At 34.5% G+C, this 22,908-nt stretch overlaps 1 protein-coding gene across 1 annotated transcript in view; it reads right to left on the reverse strand.

Annotated features, from left to right (window-relative positions):
* LOC145267155 (uncharacterized) overlaps positions 1–22,908 on the reverse strand; it is a 49,008-nt gene that overhangs the window by 1,160 nt on the left and 24,940 nt on the right. Inside the window, exons 3-5 of the mRNA XM_080123202.1 lie at positions 6,986–7,221; positions 2,818–2,846; positions 1,122–1,313 (exon numbers count right to left, since the gene is read on the reverse strand). Of these exons, the coding sequence (XP_079979328.1) occupies positions 1,122–1,313; positions 2,818–2,846; positions 6,986–7,221 (457 nt within the window). The remainder of the gene's footprint in view (positions 1–1,121; positions 1,314–2,817; positions 2,847–6,985; positions 7,222–22,908) is intronic.

Here is a 22,908-nt window from a genome sequence, read left to right on the forward strand (position 1 = left end):
CCCCCCTTCACTGGAGAGGGAGTTGACGTGTGTGAAAATAGAGGAAAATAGAGACCTAGAATTAACCACGCAAGCAAAGATATTCACTTTCCATTCTTCTGCGATCGACACCTGGACAGTGAATAAAAACTATAAAGCCAAACAGCGTTCTTGGAAGTGATTGAATATTCGTCCAAACCGGTTCCAGCCTCCCCTCCAAGAACAAGATGGATTCCAGGTGGACCAAGATCAACAACACAGGAAAATAAGTTATGGAAAATACATGTATCACACACACACACACACACACACACACGCACACACAGACATTATGTTACGTTATTCTAGTTAGCTGAGAAGAATAATGGGAGTTGGAATTTGGACGTTGAGCACAGCGGACAGTTTAACAGATCGTCTTCCCCCTTCACTGGGAAGGAGGCTTACATGTCTTAGAATGGAGACCTAGAAGTAACCACGCAAGCAAAGATATTCACTTTCCATTCTTCTGCGATTGACACCTGGAAAGTGAATAAAAAACTATATAAAACCAAACAGCGTTTTTTTTAAGTGAATGAATATTCGTCCAGACAGGTTCCAGCCCCCCCCCCCAAGAACAAGACGAATTCCAGGTGGACAAGATCAACGACGCACACACACACAAACATACACACATGCATGCACACACACAAACACACGCACAAACACACACGCGTATGCTCACACACACGCAAATACACACACATGCATGCACGCATACCGCAACAAAATTTTACAACAGACTTTCTGCTACTTTTATCTACTTCTTATTCAAGAACTTTAAAATTCTCAACAAACTTTAGTCTCCCCAAATATGTTTTACATTTCTGTAAAATTGTCGATATAAATATATTTGTTTGTTAATTCATGTTTTCTTGCTTTTATTTAAAAAGTCACGTTGTTGATTTTGCACTTGCTAATTGGTGACCCATTCATAACATTCATGTTTCCATCCATCTTTTTTTATTCGTTAATTTAATGACATGCATATTAATTGTCAGCGCTGTTTCTTGGCACTTTGCAAAATACAATAGGAGCGGCAATACACAGGTGTATTGGCGTTCCACAATTATAATCTCCATATAACATGATGAAGTAGTGCTTACCGGCTGTATATCTCCATTGAAGCACACATTGTGAGCAGGTGAGTCGAGACGGTAACCGCAACGACAAGGTGAAATTACTATGGTTCTCGTAGTTCTTCAAGAAGTACTTTGTCTCTCCGTTCAATAATTGCAGAGGGTACCTACCAGAAAGAGAAACAAAAGCAAAACAAGTGCTGATTAAATGGCATTTAACTGACAAAAATTTGCAACTTTATAATTGAATCAGCCTGAGATGGCAAAAGGAGATATCTATGTAAATATTTAGATTCTGCGGTAAACAGCACGAAAGAATAGAAAATATGTGCCGCGGTTTTTGGCCTTAGTAGAAGCCATTTTTGGTGACGATTGCCAAGAACCACATCAATATTTAATTTATTTTGGGTGCTGGCAATGGCCCTGTTGTCATAACTTTGATCTGTAGAGAGCATGAGTTGTATAGCGGTGTAACCAAGTTATGGGGTTGATATGCCGTTATAGAAAAAGAGCCAAAAGAACGAAAAAATAGGACGATCAAATGACTCTTTGGTTAGAACAGACAAAGGAAAAAGTATGTCAAGAGATACTTATTGTTGTAACGGTCAGAGTTTGGAGTGAGCTGGCTGTTTATTTTGAAACACAGAATTCGAGATGAAATGACAGGCGGTTGTTTATTTTAGAAAACAAGGTTTGAAAGCTGATGACAGGCAAGTTTTCTTGTTGTAAACAAATACAAACTCGTGATGTTTAAAGGGCATTGATGGATATGTATATATTCCTCGAACACAGAGAAAAGAACAGAAGGAGAAGAGAGGAGAAGAGAGAAGGAGAAGAGAGGAGAAGAGAGAAGGAGAAGAGAACAGAAGGAGAAGAGAGGAGGGGAGAAGAGAGAAAAAGAGAGAATTCGATTTTGGCGAATTCAGATGGTGTTAAAGTCGGGCAGAGATGGCTTTTGACTTAAAACACGTATCTCCAATGGCCGAAAAACTTATCTGAACTCGAGTCACAAGCTACCGTTTTAAAATAGCTACAGCCAACTTCCTTCAAACTCTGAAATATTATTAGACCATTATTATTGTGAATAAACCCAGATTAATTGTTTATTCGTGTGTGGAATCGTTTTTATTTCCTTTTTCACCACACTAAAATCCACGGCTCTCTTATCGGCGATGTTCGCCGGTAAGCGAGTACACAACGACAGGTCCAGGGTATAAATTTAGACGATCAATTGATAATTCTGTCACTACCCCATATCAGCAACATTAAAACGGCTAAGAATTATCACCGGCAGTGGTCACTGGAAGGACGAAAATAGTGAGCTGCAAACCGCCAGAGTCGGGTCGTTTTCAGGCTGCCGTAATTGGAGTGGAAGAGTTCTGAGGTCGACGATCGTCTCAACCGACCGGCTGAAGGGGGTGACAGCGGCGCATCTCCAATCTCGCTCGTTAAACATTGTTACTTTCAGACATGATAGAAGGCTAATATCGCTGTTGGGATTTATACACAACTGGTCAACTAGTAGATGGTCTGCAACAAAAAAAAAAGACGTAAAAAAAACAACAAAAAAAACAAAACAAACAAACAGACCCCCCCCCGGTTTTCACCAAACGGAAATGGAATCATGCCGTCTTTTCTAGGGTGACAATTTTATCGTTCCACACTTTAGTTACGATTTGGTTGTACAATGTTTTTATTACTTTGCTCGTGAGTGTAAAAACACTTCGGGTTTTGACAGACATCAAGAGGAAGCTCTCTTTTAAAATTCTTCTGGAGATGTACTTGACATGATTACGTTATTTTTAGCCGCCTCAGGCATAGTCTCTTGATAATACCCCCCCCATGCAGTATTACTCAGTTTGCTTTCACAAAGAATTTTCCAAAGAATCCATGGTTTATGCTTCTTGCGTTTTAGTGTTTTTAAAGGTAATGACATAGCCTTTCTTTATTCCCACATTCGTTTCAACAGTTTGACACTCATTGTGGCTATGCTAATCTAACTCATCGGTTGGATCAAATACAAATTCCTATTAATCCCTATTAATCCTTAACTAACTGTGTAACGACCGTTATAATAATCGTTATTTCTCTGCACCTTGTTGCCGAGAAAACTTCTTGTGGTGACTAATCCATAATAATCCTTATTAATACCTAACTGTGCATCGAAAGGATACCAAGTTCGCTGCACCTTATAGCAAAGGTTTATACAAAATTTCAGCCAGATCGGCCCATAAGTTTCTATGAAAAAGTTGGACAGATATACAGACTAAAAGAAATACAATATATATATATATATATATATATATAAAAGAACACAATTTTAGACTACACTTATACTTTAAAGTTTTTTTCCATCACTACTAAATTTTTTATAGCCGGTCATGAAACATTTCATTACGACAGTTCCGCTATCCTTAAGTGAAAAAAAAAAAAAAAAGTTAATGATTTGAAATAATCTTTCTTCCTCAACTGCTGGCAAGCGGGATGTTTCTACAACTTAGATTACACACATTTTGGATTTTTAATTTGGATCTATTTGTCAACATTATAAACTCGACTTCTTATGAGAAAATTTCACCTAGCAAATAGATAACCATTTGTTGTGATGAAGATAACCTATGTTACCTACTAATAGACTATTCCAATGTCAATAAATACCTGAAGCCTAAGCCGTAAAGTGTCGGTCGTTATTCGGTGAACCAACCTAGGTCATTCGTCGGCTATGACGAAAAAAAAACACCTGCTGTATGCTTTACAATACATGTTGTTACTTTATTTTGGTGTTCTGTTTTTTTTTGTAACATGGCTATAACAGTGGTGATGTCGGATTTTGAACTTACAGAGGCACTCGAATTTAAAATACCACCCAGAAAGCTGAATTAAACCAAGCAAGTGTTGTGAAACCACTGATGAAAGGAAAAAAGGAACTCGCGAAAACCAAATGGGTGTGTAGACATAAAAGTTTGAATTGCAAAATTGAATTTTTTTCTTCTCTTCTCAATAAATACCAGAAGATTAAACCATAAGGTGTTGGTCGATATCCCGTGGACTAACCTAGGTTGTTCGTCGGTTACAACCCACCTACTGTATGCTTTGCAATACATGTTGTTACTTTATTTTGGCGTTCTGATTTTTTTGTAATCCTTTAACGCCACTTCATATTCTTTAATCTGGATTTAAAATTTTTAATTTTTATTTCAGTTTTTTAAGATTTCATTTCTTTTCCCCAGTTCATGAACTCTTTGCACTAAAACCGTTTTTGCATTTATCACTAGTTTTCATATAATGCAGTTTCAATTTTTGCCAGTACCAACAAAATCATAGCTACACTATGATATTCATGATGAAAAGAACACATTCTTGGAAACTCCTGATTAAGGAAATCTTAATATTTCTTATTTGAGTATCCTGTCGAACTATGTTGTTTATTGTAAAGTATAATTTACAGTCGTAACTCCAGCTTCCTCAGGCCTTGAGTATCAACTGAAATTAAGGCGAGTATAGAAATAATTTTTGTGTCCACTTTAGGTTCACTGGACACTGAAGGCCTGAGGAAGCTAGATTTAGTACAAGATCGCAATTAGAACATGTGTGCACATATGTAGCCAAGAATGCTCTTATGAATAAAGTTATACTATAATACAGTTCTGCTTATTACTGAGCACTATTTTATAAACGCCAGAGTTTTATAAGATTAATAAACAATCAAATCACTGTATATATATATATACAGGGTGAACAGAAAGTCCTTGGACCAATTCAAAAGTGGTTTATTAATAGAAAATTACAAAAATATAAATTAAACATGAATGAAAATTATAAGTTAGGAATCCAAGAATAAATTCAAATTATTTATTTTCAATGTGATGTCCCTTCCTTTCGATTAGACGTTCAATTCTCTGTCTGAAGTTACCAACCGAGCCACGCAACGTTTCCTGAGGTATTTTAGCCCATTCACTCAGAAGAGATGTCTTCAAAGCATCAACACTTGGATGAGCAACAGAACAGACCTTTGCCTCCAACAAAGACCACACCGAAAAATCCATGGGATTCAAATCAGGCGATGCAGGAGGCCACATCTCCTTACTCCAGAATCTTGGAAAATGACGTTGGCACCAGTCCTGAATTTTTCTGGAGGTGTGGGATGGTGCTCCATCTTGTTGGAAGGTGAAAGGCTGATCTTTGAAGTGTTTCTTCATCTCTTCAAATGCTGGAACCAAAATATCGTTAATGTTGCGATCTGTGTTGATCTTAATCCCCTGCTCCACGAAAATCAGAGGCGACTTCCAAGATTTGGAGACTGCAGCCCACACCATGAGGGAAGACGGCTTTTGTCGGCGGAAACTATTCTCACGGAGTCATCAATGTCTGCTGAAGATTTTGCGTAAACTCTGTCGTTCTGATTGTTAACAGTCGCTTCAATTGTGAAGAGTTTTTTATCAGAAAAAACAATCGCTCGCTCTGCCGTGCCAGCCTTCAGTTCTCCAAGAAGAAGCTTTGCTCTTTCAAGTCTCTTGTGCTTTTGGGCAGGTGTGAGGTACTGTCTCTTTCTCATCTTGTATGGGGACAACTGGAGATCGTTTTTTACGATGGTTCTCATCGAGGTCACGCTCACATTCATGTCTTTAGCCATTTGTCTTGCAGATCTCTTCGGGTTCCTCCTTACTCTCTCTCGGACAGCTTTAATCACCTTCTTTGTTCAAGCAGTGCGAGGTCTTCCACTCCTAGGACGGTCTTCAGATGTACCAAGTTCCTTAAATCTGTTCACAACATGGTACACGGTGGATTTAGCCACTTTCAAGAGCTTAATAATCTCTGAATTTGTCCTTCCCGCGCAATGAAGCTGAATTATGGTCTCTCGTTTGCTCATGTTTCTGAAAGTTTAAACAAAATTATTTTAATATTTTTGTTGAAAATAATTAGATCAATAGTTAGACTAAATACTTACTTTATTCGAAAAGAGAAAAAGTGATTTTAACAATATTTAATTTTAAAACTAAAAATGGTCCAAGGACTTTCTGTTCACCCTGTATATATATATATATATATATATATATATATATATATATATATATAGTTTTCAAAACCAAGACAACAAACATTTTTTCAGTATTTTGTTGTGTATTTTTCATAAATGTTCCAATTGTTTCGACACCATTCGGACAATTTCAAAACTTTACGTTATTTAAAAATATTTTTTTTTTCAAAAAGCCTGATGAGATGCTATTCTGGAATATTTTTGAATAAAATAAAGTTCGAAATTGTCCCAATGATGTCGAAACAATTGTAACATTCCTAAAAAATACATAACAGAATGCTCATTTTTTGTTGTTTTGGTTTTGAAAACTTTATACGAATTCTCGATTACAGAAAACATGAAGTTTAATATTTGAGTCAATTTACTTTGACTTAATTTTTATTGGTATATGTACATTACCAATTGTTGATATATTTTAATAGATTAAATTTTTTGGATAAAATATATTTAATAATAATAATAATAATAATGATAATATATATATATATATATATATATATATATATATATATATAAGAATTGTTCCCGGTGTTAAGACTCTTATTTTTATAACACAAAAAATTGAAGAGCTACAAAGACGGTATTGGTACTATTGAAACAAGCGACCTTTTGTGCTACAGAATGCATTTTTCTACATAGTCACAACTTTAGCTCATAACACATGACAGGTTTGCTTTCTTATATCCTCGCACCGCTAATATCTGAAACAGAGAGATGAAATTTCAGATCAGGAATGCATATATTTAGTCATAATAACAATGCAATTTGCATTTCCTCTCTGATCCATTCGGGCGGAATAAAAAATTGGAGTAATTACTTTTGGAACACGCCTCGTATATAAACAACTATTTACCTATCGAGGCATTCTTGAGTCATTCTTTTGTTCGGGTTGTTTTGGGGGCAGAGGTGAAACTCGAAGTATCCCTTGTGGTTTGCCGTAATCTGCACAAGGACATTGAGAATACTTCCTACTTTGTAGGTCCTCGTGATGATGCCTCGGGCGAAGGGTCCACCAGCCTCACCATCCCGCTTCCCATCATACGGATCGCCACAGAGGCCACATTTTCCATCATTTCTCCCAAACTGTACCTGCAAAGAGATGAAAAAAATGAGAAAAAAAAAAAAAAAATGAAACGCCTGGGTTTTCTTTAAATATCAGATCGCCCACGAAGAAAAATTACATCGCTCGCCAAAAGAGCTTATGTTTTTATGTTTCTTTCTAAACAATTTTTTTTTTTTTACAAGGTGGTCACCACTTATCAAGGCCCGGAAGCCACTCAGGGATAAGGGTTATTGTAAGTACAGTACGTTAGTGTGGATATTTAAAATGTCTACAAAGGGGCGGTTCATCAGGAATTTGTTTATGTTGGACTTGAAGACGTCCAAGTTCTAGTCAGGAGGGAAGCAAGCAGACAGAACAGAGTTCCACAGGCGTGCAGTTCTAAGAAAGAAGCTTTGTTCATGGAATCTACGTTTTGATTTAGGCATAGATAAAGAGTGGGGAAAGTTTTTGACAGTGGATTCAGCTAGACGGGTGTTTTTCGTAAAAAATTGGCGAGGGGGGACCAGAGATTGGAGTTCAGAGGAGCACCTGCCATGGAAATAACGATAAAACAAAGATAGGCTTGCAACGTCTCTTCTGTGGGAGAGAGGTTCCAGGGAAAAGAAAAGGGCATCCCCCACTAAGTCACGAAGTCTATTTTGTACTATGTCAAAGCAGGTTAGGCTGTTTTTAGCAGTTCCTGCCCAGATATGGCAGCAGTATTCCATCCTTGGATGTACTTGGCTTTTATATAGATAGAGAATTGCATCAGTAGTGAGATATCTTCTGGAGCGGTAGAAGGATCCCACCATCTTTCCAGCGACCTTGGCAACAGACTTGATGTACATGTTCCATTTCAGATCAGGAGTGAAGGTCAAGCCCAGAAGCTTGTCAAAACATGGGGCCTCTCCTAGATGACAGCCATCCATTTTAATTGATGCCAGATGGGGATCAGAGCGTTGATGATGTAAATATAGGAGTTTGGTTTTAGATGCATTAAAGGTAACCAGCCACGTCTTCCCCCACTGAACCACTCGTTTGAGATCAGAGGGGAGAGAATCAGAGAGAACTTTGTCATTTACAGCCTTTGATGTGTTGCTGTAGATGGTCGTGTCATCAGCATAGATGTCAACGAATGATTTAAGTATGTGTTTAGGGAGATCATTGATGTAGATCAGGAAGAGAGTTGGGCCCAGGATGGACTCTTGAGGGACTCCAGCATTAATACTGCAGGCCTCTGATTTTTGTTCATCTACCACTACTCTTATGAGCCTATCAGAGAGAAATGATTTAATGATAGAGAGAATATTTCCAATTATACCGTAGCTGGAGATCTTGTGAAGTAGGCCTTTATGCCATACCTTGTCGAAGGCCTTTGATATGTCAAAAGCAATTACCCTGGAAAGGAAGCCTTTGTCAAGAGATTCACTAATCCTATGAGATATAACCGTTAGCATATCTGCGATAGATCTTGCAGAACAGAAACCATATTGCGTGTCACTAAGAAGGTTATTTCTGCTGAGGTGGTTGACTATTTCTCTATTTAATATGGATTCCAGCAACTTACTCATGACACACAGGAGACTTATTGGTCTGTACTGAGAGGGAGATGACTTATCACCTGAGTTCTTATATACAGGCCATACTTATGAGGTTTTCCAGGGTGTTGGAAAGCACTTCTCCTTAAGGCAAGTTTAAACAGTTTCGTAAGTATGGGAGCAAGTTCTGGTTAAAGCTTTTTTAACACTATAATTGGGATGCCGTCAGGGCCAGTTGCTTTACTGGAATCAAGGTTCTTGATTAGCTTGGCGACCTCATGCACAGATATTTGTATGTTACCTAGCGTATTCTGTGTTATAGGAGGAAATATGGGGAATTGATGGCCTTTGTCGCATAGGGTAGAATTAGCTGCAAAAGTTCTTGGCAAATAGTTTAGCCTTGTCTGAAGCTGACGAGATGACCTCTGGTCCGTTGATAATGGTTGGGATAGAACGCACACTTCTGTTCAGGATCCTATTTGTTATTTGCCAAAACTGGTGGGAACCAAGCCGCTGATCAGCTACTTTGGATTTAACAGACTGGGCATATAGCTCTCTTGCATTTTTTATTACTCTTTTACAGTGGTTGTTGGCGTTCCTGAAAGCAGCTTTAGACTCAGTGCATCTATTACGTTGGTAGCTATGGAAAAAGTGATTTTTGTGCGCGATGGCAGCAGCACATTGTGGGGAGAACCATGGCTGGCTGGTAGGTTTTTGTTGGACCTAAACCTAAACTTTAGCCTAATCCTAACCAGCCAAAATTTTGAGATAAGGATAAGAATTGATACTATATATATATATATATATATATATATATATATATATATATATATATATATATATATATATATATATATATATATATATATATATATATATACTATAGAGGGTATTAGACCTGGAGTCTAAAAAGCAAAGTTTATTTTAATATATTAATACTTTAAAAGAACATTGCTCATGGTACTGTAGATATATAATAAGCTCAATATGTACATTTATACTAGAGCTTTATGATTAATAATATATATATATATATATATATATATATATATATATATATATATATATATATATATATATATATAGAGAGAGAGAGAGAGAGAGAGAGATTGAGTCTAAAGATTAATAATTGTAAATTATGAATCAGTTTCAAAAGGATGAACAGACAAAATCAAATGAAGTCGTTGATTTTTTTGTGTTCATCTTTTTGAAACTGATTCATAATTTACAATTATTAATCTTTAGACTCAATCTCTCTCTCTCTCTCTCTCTCTCTCTCTCTCTCTCTCTCTATATATATATATATATATATATATATATATATATATATATATATATATATATATATATATAGATATATATATATATATATTAAAAAGAAGTGAACCATAGCGGAAATTCAATCGACTAAAATAAGATGGAAAACGGGGTGAGGAAAAGAAAAAAAAAAAGAAGAATTATTTGGGTAGTCACAGTTTTTTTTTTTTTTTTTTTAACCTCCTCTTCGCTCTTACTCCATTCCACTACAAAATATTCTAAAAAAAAAAGAAATAATTTTCAGACTTATACCCTTGAAAAGTTAGTCTGAATGAAAAGCGCTTCGGGTGTATTTTAACGATCTTGTTTTTAATCGACTTATTTATTTTACTGAATTGTACATTTGTTACATGTAACTTTTCACATTTTTTTCCCTTTTCCTCACCCCGTTTTCCATCTTATTTTAGTCGATTGAATTTCCGCTATGGTTCACTTCTTTTTGATTATTCTAAAATTTTGCCAACCGAATAAAGATATATATATACACACACACACACACACACACACACACACACACACACACACACACACACACACACACACACACACACACACACATATATGCATATATAATGTTTTACTACTTCATTTAATCACAAATAATTTTCAGTATTTACTTTAACATAAACCTGAAGAATTCTCACGAGAATTAAACGAGGAATATATGGCTTGATTGCCATATATGTTCATAACTTACTATATATATATATATATATATATATATATATATATATATTATTTATTCATGTATATTTGTATTTATTTGATATAAGCATTTAAATATTTAACTTCATTGGTTGTTTCACCTCTGAAAAGTATTAAGCTGGAATTATGTATATATATATATATAAATATATATATATATATATATATATATATATATATACATATATATATATGTATATATATATGTATATATATATGTATATATATATGTATATATATATAAATATATATATATATATATATATATATATATATATATATATATATATAAAAGGTCTGACGAGGCTGTTGGATCGTAAACATGGTTCAACATCCGAAACATTTGTAACGAAACAGATAAAAAGGTAATAAAAAACATATATATATATATATATATATATATATATATATATATATATATATATATATATATATATATATATATACTTGTTTATTGTTGAGCATGTTTATATAACAATAAACAAGTATTATCAGCTCTTTTTATTGAGCACTATCTAACAACCTCGTTGAATTCACTAGTCCATTACTTTTGAATAATAAAAAAAAAACGAGTATATATATACATATATATATATGTATATATATGTGTGTGTGTCTGTGTGTATATATATATGTACATATAGTGATGTATATATGAGCAGCATTTTATATATTTATGTATGTATGTATGTATGTATCTCTCTCTCTCTTTCTTTCTTTCTCTCTCTTTCTCTTTCTCTCTCTCTCTCTCTCTCTCTCTCTCTCTCTCTCTATATATATATATATATATATATATATTTCTGTAGAAATATATTTTCTTATAATATATACCAATCCTTATTTAAGAAACTCAATGTAATTACAGAGCAATATAGAGAATAAATGACAAAAAACTATATTCCAAAATGACGTTGACCATCTTATAATTACGTTAGGTTAAGTTTAAAAAATTTCTGAAAACTCCTTTTTATCGTAATTGTGAACAGTTCAAATTTAATTAAAGTGAGATTAAGTTACCTCCCTTTAATCAAATCTAACGATATATTAACTTTTCTTATATTTATTTTTTTGAACATTCATACTATTAAATTTTTTTAACTTAACCTAACCTAAGTATAGGTTTTGAATTGAATGATTCTAAGAAATATAACTGTAATAATAATAAGATTGATTATAATAGTCAACAGAACTGAATTATGTTTGGTTTTCAATTCAAATCAATTGGTTATTCCTGATAATTGTGTTTTTTGTAGCTTAGTTTAGTTTCGTATATACAAACATGTATAATAGTTTACAATTTATTGATATTATTTTCATAAGTATCTATACAAAAATTAGAATTAATAAATCTACTAATTATTATATAGAACATTTTTGTAGAAGATTCATAAATTTATGAAGATTGTTAGTACGAATTGTTGGGTTTAATGACTTTGTTTGATAAAATTCAAAATGGCGTAATGGAAACATATTAAAGATATATGCAGCTTCTTTTCCAATTTTCTGATTTTAATCATGTCAAATCACATTTCATTTCCTTTGGACGGATTGATTGTTGCTATTTCTTCTGATGAGTTAAGGGCATAATAAATTCACTGGTTGATATAATAATTACGTAATTGATTTTGCGCTACGAAACAGATACTGCCAGGAATTGTATAAGTCAACTGAATTAAAGAAATAAATTATAAGATGGTCAACATCATGAATTTTGGAATATAGTTTTTTTTTGTCATTTATTCTCCGTCCCTCATTATATATATATATATATATATATATATATATATATATATATATAGAGAGAGAGAGAGAGAGAGAGAGAGAGAGAAAGAGAGAGATAGATAGATAGATAGATAGACAGCATTTTCTCCTTTAAACAAACACTGTTATGTGTTTAATTGTATTATGTATTATTATAATTATGTATTAGTATATATATATATATATATATATATATATATATATATATATATATATATATAATGTGTGTGTGTATATATATGTACATACGTATGTATGTATATATATATAGGCAGCATCTTATATATATATATATATTTAGTGGAAATGGTGATTAATAAAAACTGAAGAAAGTGCTCAATACTGTTGTAGAGCAAATACGCGTTTTATATTTTATTACCGTATCTTTCTGTTAAGTTACATTATTGTTTCAGCTACCCGGCCGTTTTTTGGCCGTCTGTAGCTTCCTCAGACTTTTACAGAAATGTTCGTTATTATGGGATGAAAGAGTGAAAGAGTGAATGAGGTCAGGGGGGTGCGAGGATGACAGAAGAAAGAGAGGAAGGGAACAAGGGGGGAAGGTGGGAGGGGGCACTTGGTATGTCGGTAATGTTTTAGTTTTGGAGTTTATGGAACTTGTGGGGGAGGTCTGGGAAGTTTATTTCTGGTGTGGTTGAGGGCATAGGGATACATGGGGGAAGGGGAATATGTGGGGGTGGGAGGAGGGGGGTTACTTTAAAATTCGAATCTTAATGTTAAAGTTTTTGGCGTCTCGTTGGTAAGATGATTTCTTGGTAAGTATGTCTTGACCTGTTGGGTGTTCGCTTATGTTTGGAGGCGGGGGGGGGCTATGATTCGGTTTATTTATTTAGTTTTTATTTTGTTGTTAATTGTTTGGAGAGGGTTAGCTAGCGGTCGCGGGCGCGAGCACACACATGCGCACGTACACACATATATACTTAAAGAAACGCTCACATGTACACATACATCCCATCCATGGCGTGCAAATACATGCACATATGTGCGCCTGCATGCATAGATACCCGCGTTGCTCCCGCTTACGTCAATTTTTCCTTAAGGTGCTAAAATTGGGTACGTGTGCGCAGGCATGGATGCTATAGACGGCCAAAAAAAACAAAAAACAAAAAACGGCCGTGTAGCTGAAAGAATAATGTAACTTAACAGAAAGATATATATATATATATATATATATATATATATATATCTTTCTGTTAAGTTACATTATAATTATTGCCTATATATATATTACATAACATTACATAATGTAACATATAGTTACATTATAACATATAGTTATAGTTACATATATTACATAACATTACATAATGTAGTACATATAGTTACATTATAACATATAGTTATAGTTACATAATGTAGTACATATAGTTACATTATAACATATAGTTATAGTTACATTATAACATATAGTTATAGTTACATATATTACATTATAACATATAGTTATAGTTACATATATTACATAATGTAGTACATATAGTTACATTATAACATATAGTTATAGTTACATATATTACATAACATAACATAATGTAACATATAGTTACATTATTATTATTGCCTAGGAAGACTGAAGGATCGGTCGAAAATTATGTACTTATAAAAAAAGTTTTTTTATTTTTTTTTTCACAATATTATTTTGTATTCCTGCACGTCACCAATTGAAAACGAATAAAGAAAAGTTATAAGCTTTTATACTTTTCGTATTCTTTTTTATTCATATATATATATATATATATATATATATATATATATATATATATATATATATATATATATATTAAGTGATGTGATTTATAATTTAAAATTTAAAAATAAAATTTTAATTAAATTAAAAATCTGTTTCATAAGAAGGAACAACAACAAAATCAATTATCTGTACGATCGTTTCGGAAACCAATGCTTTTTATTGTGGTATACATCAAGTTATGTAGAATAATTATATATAGTTTTTTTGGTAAGCAAGGTCTCCTCATCAGCAAATTTTGGAGGGTTTTTATTGAATTTAAAAGACACCATAAATAAACCTAGCATTAAAAGTAAGGCAGATGAATCTTTTAATTTTTCTTTTTTTGAAATCAGGAACTGTGGTTGAAATAGTCATTTAGATGTTTGCTATAGCTTTGTATCTTATTACAACGAGCACTTTCTATTTCCTGTATTTTAATTAAACTAGTAATTTCACTGTTACATTAAAATACACTCAGCTCTTTAGACTATTGTTCTAATCTCCTTTATATATATATATATATATATATATATATATATATATATATATATATATATATCTTTCTGTTAAGTTACATTATTATTATTTTATACTTTTCGTATTCTTTTTTATTCATATATGTATATATATATATATATATATATATATATATATATATATATATATATATAGGCAGCATTTTTTCATTTAAACAAACTGTTATGCGTTTAATATTTTGTGGATGGTGGTGCTGGTGCGCTGCCTGTGTTCGAAGTCGTTGTTAGATTTCTTTCTTTTCTTCTTCTTCTTCGATAACGTGGTCTTAGAGTTTCCGCTCAAATCTGTCAAATTCATGGGTGTGTTTCTTAATTGTTTCTTCGGCAATTGTATTTTGCCTCTTGATTAAGTTGCTTCGAGGTGGTATCATGTTGCGTTTCAGGGTCACGTAATTTGAATCGTGTATATTAAGGCAGCATTTTTTTTTCATTTAAACAAACATTGTAATGCGTTTAATTTTTGTATGGATGGTGGCGCCCTCTGCATGTGTTCGAAGTTGTTAACAATATCAGCGAATCAGAGAAAATAAAGAAATCCCCAAATCCAACGACGACTCGCTGATATCGTCAACAACACAACCACCCATAAAAAATTAAACGCATAACAATGTTTGTCTAATATATTCATATTACACCTCTGCCACCAGAACAACCCGAAAAAGAGAATGACTCAAGAATATCACGATATCTTGTAATATATCTATATAATTCCTGTTCCGGTTATAAAACAGATGAGTATCGGCTGAAGAGAGTTTGATATGGGTTTCTAAAACGGTTCTTTATTATCAAGTTTGAAACCGACGGTACCGATGACTTATCTTATCTAAATATTTTTGTAAATAAAAATATAAATAATACGCTCTTATATAATTTTAACTGAAACATATAAAATGCATATAAAACCAAGCTTCTATCTTTACATCATCAACGCTCTGATCCCCATCTGTCATCAATTGAAATGGATGGCTCTCGTCTAGGGGAGGCCCCATGTTTTGACAAGCTTCTGGGTTTGATCTTTACTCCCGATCTGAAATGGAACACGTACATCAAGTCTGTTGCCAAGGTCGCTGGAAAGATGGTGGGATCCTTCTACCGCTCTAGAAGATATCTCACTACTGATGCAATTCTCTATTTATATAAAAGCCAGGTACGTCCAAAGATGGAATACTGCTGCCACATCTGGGCAGGAGCTGCTAAAAACAGCCTATCCTGCCTTGACAGAGTACAAAATAGACTTCGTGGTTTAGTGGGGGGACGCTCTTTTCTCTTCCCTGCAACCTCTCTCCCATAGAAGAGACGTTGCGAGCCTATCTTTGTTTTATCGTTATTTCCATGGTAGTCTGAGCTTCAATCTCTGGTCTCCCCTAGCCAATCTTTCACGAAAAACACCCGTCTAGCTGAATCCACTGTGAAAAATTTCCCCACTCTTTATCTGTGCCTAAATCAAAACGTAGATTCCATGAACAAAGCTTCTTTCTTAGAACTGCACGCCTATGGAACTCTCTGCCGTTTCCCTGTTTCCCCCCGACTTCAACATGGATGTCTTCAAGTCCAACATAAACAAATTCCTGATGAAACGCCCCCTAAGTAATGACACTTTATCAAATCTCCAATACTAGTGAATACTGCAACACTATCCAATTGATTACTGTACACAAAGTAACCCTTATTCCCGAGTGGCTTCTGTGCCTTGATAAGTGGTGACCTCCATGTAAACAAAAAAGCATCAAGATTTTAAATGAACAATAATCCAAACTGTTGAAAACTCAGTCAAAAGTACTTGCAAAAAAACAACCAAAAGAGAAAACAAAAAACAAAAAAACAGGTGGGATAAGACGACTATGGAACTTTCTTGCACAGATTCAACCGAGAAATAAGAAAGACAATTAGAAAAGTTGAAAAACTACAAAGAAAGTTTATTAAGTAAGAAAACATTCTGTGCTATTTAACACTACTTTTCTGAATGAAAACATGCTGCTTAAATACACAATATATATATATATTTATATATATATATATATATATATATATATATATATATATATATATATAGTAGAAATGGTAATTAATAACAACTGAAGAAAGTGCTCATTACTGTTGTAGAGCAAATATGCGTTTTATTTTTTATTACCGTATCTTTCTGTTAAATTACATTATTGTTTCAGCTACCCGGCCGTTTTTTGGCCGTCTGTAGCTTCCTCAGACTTTTACAGCTGTAAAAGTCTGAGGGAGCTACAGACGGCCAAAAAAAATGGCCGGGTAGCTGAAACAATCATGTAACTTAACAGAAAGATACGGTAATAAAAATAAAACGTATATATATATATATATATATATATATATATATATATATATATATATATATATATATATATATATGAAAGTGAAATTGCATGTCTGTGTGTATCTGCGTGTGTACATTATATATATATATATATATATATATATATATATATATATATATATATATATATATACTAGAAATTTTAGCATATTTAAAACGAGCAAAAGTTATAGCCCGTTGACTTACAATTATGCCAAATTGATACTTGAATATGGTTCAATTCGTCCTCATTTTTGCATTAAACGCTAATCTCTATTAACCTCTACTAACCCCTATTAATCTCTATTGATTCCTACCTGTGCATTGAACGAATGCCATAATACTTTGCTCGCTACACCTTATCATAACAAAGTTTCACACAAGATTTCAACCAGATCGGCTCAGCAGTTTTCGAGAAAACTTCTACAGTAAATGTGGTATTGTAGTGGCTAATCGCTATTAATCCCTGACTGTTCATCAGACGCATATCATAATACTTAGTTCGCCGAACCTTATAACAAAGGGCCATACAAAATTTAAACGAAATCCACCAGTAGTTTCCGAAAAAAAATGGAACGGGCAGAAAAGAGACAAGCAGACTAAAAGAAATATGACAGAGACTGGGCACAACTGCAAAATTTCAAGTAAAAACTTACGTATCATGCAAAATATTTTCTTCACTCATTTTTTTTGCAGGCTTTTCGACAGCATGGACAAGATTCAAATCCGCTCGATTTTCTTGTTACAGTTCAAACTAGACCGAAAAGCTGCCGAAACATCTCGTGATATCAATGATGCGTTTGGCACAGGAACCACTAACGAACGTGTGGCACAACGGTGGTTAAAGAAATTTCGCAGTGGTGACGAGAGCCTCGAAGATGAAGACGGTTGCGGCCGCCCGATTGTGGTTGATAACGAACATTTGAAAGTCTTAATTGACGCCGATCCTCGCAAAACCACACGAGAAATTTCTGTTGAACTCGAGGTCGACCACTCAACAGTCGTTTGCCATTTAAAACAAATAGATAAGTGAAAAAAGTTGGATAAATGGGTGCCGCATGAATTGAACGATGATAAAAAAAATCGCCGTTTTGAGGTGTCTTCTACGCTCCTTCTGCGCAACAAAAACGACCCATTTTTCGAGCAGATTGAAACGTGTGATGAAAAGTGGATCCTCTGCGACAACCGGCGACGTTCGGCACAATGGTTGAATTCTGGAGAAACTTCATAACATTTCCCGAAGTCGAAATTGCACTAAAAAGTGTTTGGTGGTCTGCGGTCGGCCTCACCCATCACAGCTTCTTGAATCCGGGCGAGACGATTACGGCGGAGAAGTACTGCCGACAAATTGACGAAATGCACCAGAAACCCCAACATATGTGCCCGAGATTGGTCAATATGAAGGAACCAATTCTCCTCAAATTTCAAAGGAGGTAATTTAAATTATACGCTATGTGACACCGCTATTTATTAAACAAATAACTCTTAATGTGCTTATGCAGTCAGCATCAACGCTATTCAGGGTTTAACCGGCTTCCCCCGAAGGAGGAAGTTTCATGGGAGTATGAAATTCACAAGCGTTCCCCAGTCGCATGTATATCCCCGTTAGAGGAGATGACGACGTTAGGTTTTTGCAACTTTTTGCAGGGAGGTGTCGACGTCCTCCTACATACAGCACCTGGACTTCCCAAATTGGTCACCCATTTTAGTAATGACCAGGCCCAACGTTGCTTAACTTCGCTGATTTAATGGGAACCGGTGTGTCAACGTGATTATGTCGTATACACACATATTAGGTTGAGAAGAATGTTTGCGGAGTTTTAAATTTTGATTTCCAATGATGTATTTTCAAATAGGTTTTCGTTATCATACCTTTACTTTATATATCACTAGCGAGGGGTACCTGGCGTTGGCCGGGTGTTTGGAGGTGTGTGTGTGTGTGGGGTGGTGGTGTTAAAAAAAGTAAGTATGAGGATCGAACCCGAGCCCTTGAGGCAAAGTTGTAAATTAAAATGTAAAAAAAAAAGAAAAAAACGTGAGACGTTAACGATTGCCCCACCGCGACATGCTAACGGAAACACGTTTGAATTTATTTAATTACTTGGGTTTAGTAGGTGCCCGTTTTAATGAGTTAATGAGGTCAAGTTTGACTGCGGGATTTCATTTACTGCTGAACGCTTTTTTCCCCCCAAGATGTTATAGGAAAAAGACTAACCCATATGCGGCGAGCGACAAATATTGAATACTTATCTTCCCGAAATCGAGCAAATTAAATAGACAGGCGAGCTTCGTTGTTAACTGTGAGATATTATGATGATATGTGATATAAAAAGTTTTAAAAAGTTTTGAACCGACCGACCGCTTCTCTGAAAGAAGCCTTTTGTAGACACACAGAAAAAGCGAACACACATACATACATACATTTTCGCCTTTATATTTATAGATTAAAAAGATTTTATTCGCTCTATCTGATTGTTTAAATTTACCATCGTTTTAAAACAAGTATGTCTTCTTTTCAGAACGTTGAATGCAAGCCATCTTCCCTAACCCTAACCCTAACCCTAATTAGTAAAAAAATTTTTTCTAATTTCATTTCAAGCTAGACCGAAAAGCTGCTGAAACAGTTCGCGATATCAACGAAGCGTTTGGTGCAGAATCCACTACTGAACGCACAGCACAATGATGGTTTAAGAAATTTAGTGGCGGCGACGAGAGTCTTGAAGATGATGAGCGTAGTGGTCGGCTATCGGATGCTGACAACGATCAATTAAGAGCCTTAGTTGAAGCCAATCCACGCACAACTGTCCGAGAACTTGCTTCTGAATTAGATGCAACGTATCCGACGATTTCAAACCATTGGAAAAGACAAAAAGACTTTATAAATAAATATAAATAAATTGAAAAGACACACACACAGACACACACACACAGACACACACACACACAGACACACACACACACACACACACACACACACACACACACACATATATATATATTGAATTGAATGTGAGTTAAGTAATCGTTTTTTAATAGTCATGGTTCATACACACCTTAGGAAGTGCTAATCTCTCTCTGTTTCTGTCTGTCTGTCTGTCTGTCTCTCTCTCTCTCTCTCTCTATATATATATATATAGAGAGAGAGAGAGAGAGAGAGATAGAAAGATATATATATATATATATATATATATATATATATATATATATATATATATATATATATATATAGAGAGAGAGAGAGAGAGAGAGAGAGAGAGAGATTAGCATTTCCTAAGGTGTGTATGGACCATGGCGGTATGCATGACTATTAAAAAAACTATTACATAACTCACATTCAATTGAATATATATATATATATATATATATATATATGTATATATATATATGTATATATATATATATGTATATATATATATATATATATTCTTGTCACACCAGTTTTTATTTGGGATTAAGAAGATTCAACAACTTGTTTGACAAACACATATTACGTTTCTCATTTTGTAATGACCCGTTTGCTTTATTTGAATACCAGACAACAGCACAAGCTTTATTTCTTTCTCGGTACACACATTCCAATTTTTACATCAGTCATTTATATGCATTCATTGATAAAAAGAAAAGAAAAAAAAGTGTTGTTTGGTTAGGCACGCCCATTTCAATTGTCTGCCATGTTTGGTTTGTTTTACAAACGACAAAAGGCAAGATATTCTTTCAGAGGCGTGTGTGAATTTTACCCGTTTTGCAATAAAGTGCAATTTCACACTTATCAAACCAACGGATAGTCAGAGTCCATTACTGTGTGTGTATAAAGCTAAGAAATATTTGGTATTTTAACTGATAATAGTGAACATTGTGCGTTGTCCGTTGGCTGACATCATGAATTAGTTTATTCAGTATATAGTGAGAGGCGTGGGGGTATACAGAGATAGCTAAGGGAGACAGCTCATTTGTTCAGTTAATTATAAATTACTGTTAATTAGAATAATAAAAACAGTTTTTTCTAACATAACTAAATATCAGAACTAATGCTTATCTTAGCAGATATTTTGTATTATTAATGTGGGGTTAAAACAATCAAGTATTAACTGTTCTACACTTCCAGGTCACAATTTCTGGGGTTTTAACCCTTGTACCTTCGGGCCTTGATAATTGGCGACTCGCTTGTAAAAAAAATATTCGGCATACTGCTGTCGAAATTCACTACTCAAAGCTCGACGCTCTGCTGTCAAAACTCGTTACTCGAAAACTAGACGCTCTGCTGTCAAAACTCGTTACTCGAAAACTAGACGCTCTGCTGTCAAAACTCGTTACTTGAAAACTAGACGCTCTGCTGTCAAAACTCGTTACTTGAAAACTAGACGCTCTGCTATCAAAACTCGTTACTCGAAAACTAGACGCTCTGCTGTCAAAACTCGTTACTCGAAAACTAGACGCTCTGCTGTCAAAACTCGTTACTCGAAAACTAGACGCTCTGCTGTCAAAACTCGTTACTTGAAAACTAGACGCTCTGCTGTCAAAACTCGTTACGCGAAAACTACGCGCTCTGCTGTCAAAACTCGTTACTAGAAAACTAGACGCTCTGTTGTCAAAACTCGTTACTCGAAAACTAGACGCTCTGCTGTAAAAACTCGTTACTCGAAAACTAACTCAAAACTTAACACTTTGCTGCCAAAACGCATTGCTGACATGACTTGCTACTCCAGCACCCGAATAGAAAATCCACCCAATCTCTGAAAAATCAGGCTTTTTATTTCAAACCAGAAGCATTTCATTTGCATATTAACTGACAATATTGCAAGCATATAAAGAGAAAAGGCGACAACTTTTATTTTATTTTTTCTGTATTCTTTTTGAATGCGCCGGACCCTACAGATTACACAAAATAGGTTTGTACCCATTTTAAGGCGTTTAATCACAGAAAAGTAATTTATCTTACCCTGATAGCATTTCAAACGGCAGAATGTATATAGAAAAAAACTTTAGGGAACCAAACATTAGTAAACCTACATTTAATATATACGAGGTGCCTTCAATAAGTTTCCAGACTTTCTTTTTTGTACAGGCATTTAAAATTGTCGTATATCTTTGAAAATCCAATATGTTATAGCTACACTTCTTATGAGATGACTGACCAAATTTTACGATTTCAGGTTATAAAGAACAGCTACAGCAGGAATCGGAATAAACCCTATCAAAGACTGATTGTCACAGCTGGTGAATTTCAAAAATGCAATCTGGCCGTTAGAAGAAGAATATGCAATAAAATTATGTTTCAAACTTAGAAAAAATGCCAAAGAAACGTATGGAATGCTTTAGTCTGCTCTTAAAACATCTTGTATGGAAAAAAACATCAGTTTTGGAGTGGCATAAGTGATTCAAGTGAGGGATGATGAGAGGTGTGGGAGGAGTAAAGAAGTCAGAACACCAGAGTTGATTGGCCAAATAAAGAATTTCACGGATAAGGATCGTCGTGTGTTTATAGAGACAATAAATGCACAGTTTGATGTCAGTGTGGGAACTGTACAGATAATTATTATTTGAGAAGAACTGGTGATGCGCAAGATTTGCATGAAGTTTGTTTCAAGGCTGATCAGAGAAGATCAGAAAAAAAAAAGATGCCATGACAGATGGTCAAGTTCATCAATTCAGATCCTGCAGTTTCTTATGCTCTGATGACCACCGATGAAAGCCAGATCTGCTACTATGGCCCAGAGATCAAGAAACAGTGTTCCCAGTGGAAGCATGTGGACTCTCCCAGACCACATAAGGTCAGACAGAACAAACCCACACAGAAACTTATGATG

The sequence above is a fragment of the Euprymna scolopes genome, chromosome 42, assembly GCF_053919585.1.
Source record: "Euprymna scolopes isolate OS-2025 chromosome 42, ASM5391958v1, whole genome shotgun sequence".
Classification (NCBI taxonomy): Eukaryota; Metazoa; Mollusca; class Cephalopoda; order Sepiida; family Sepiolidae; genus Euprymna; species Euprymna scolopes.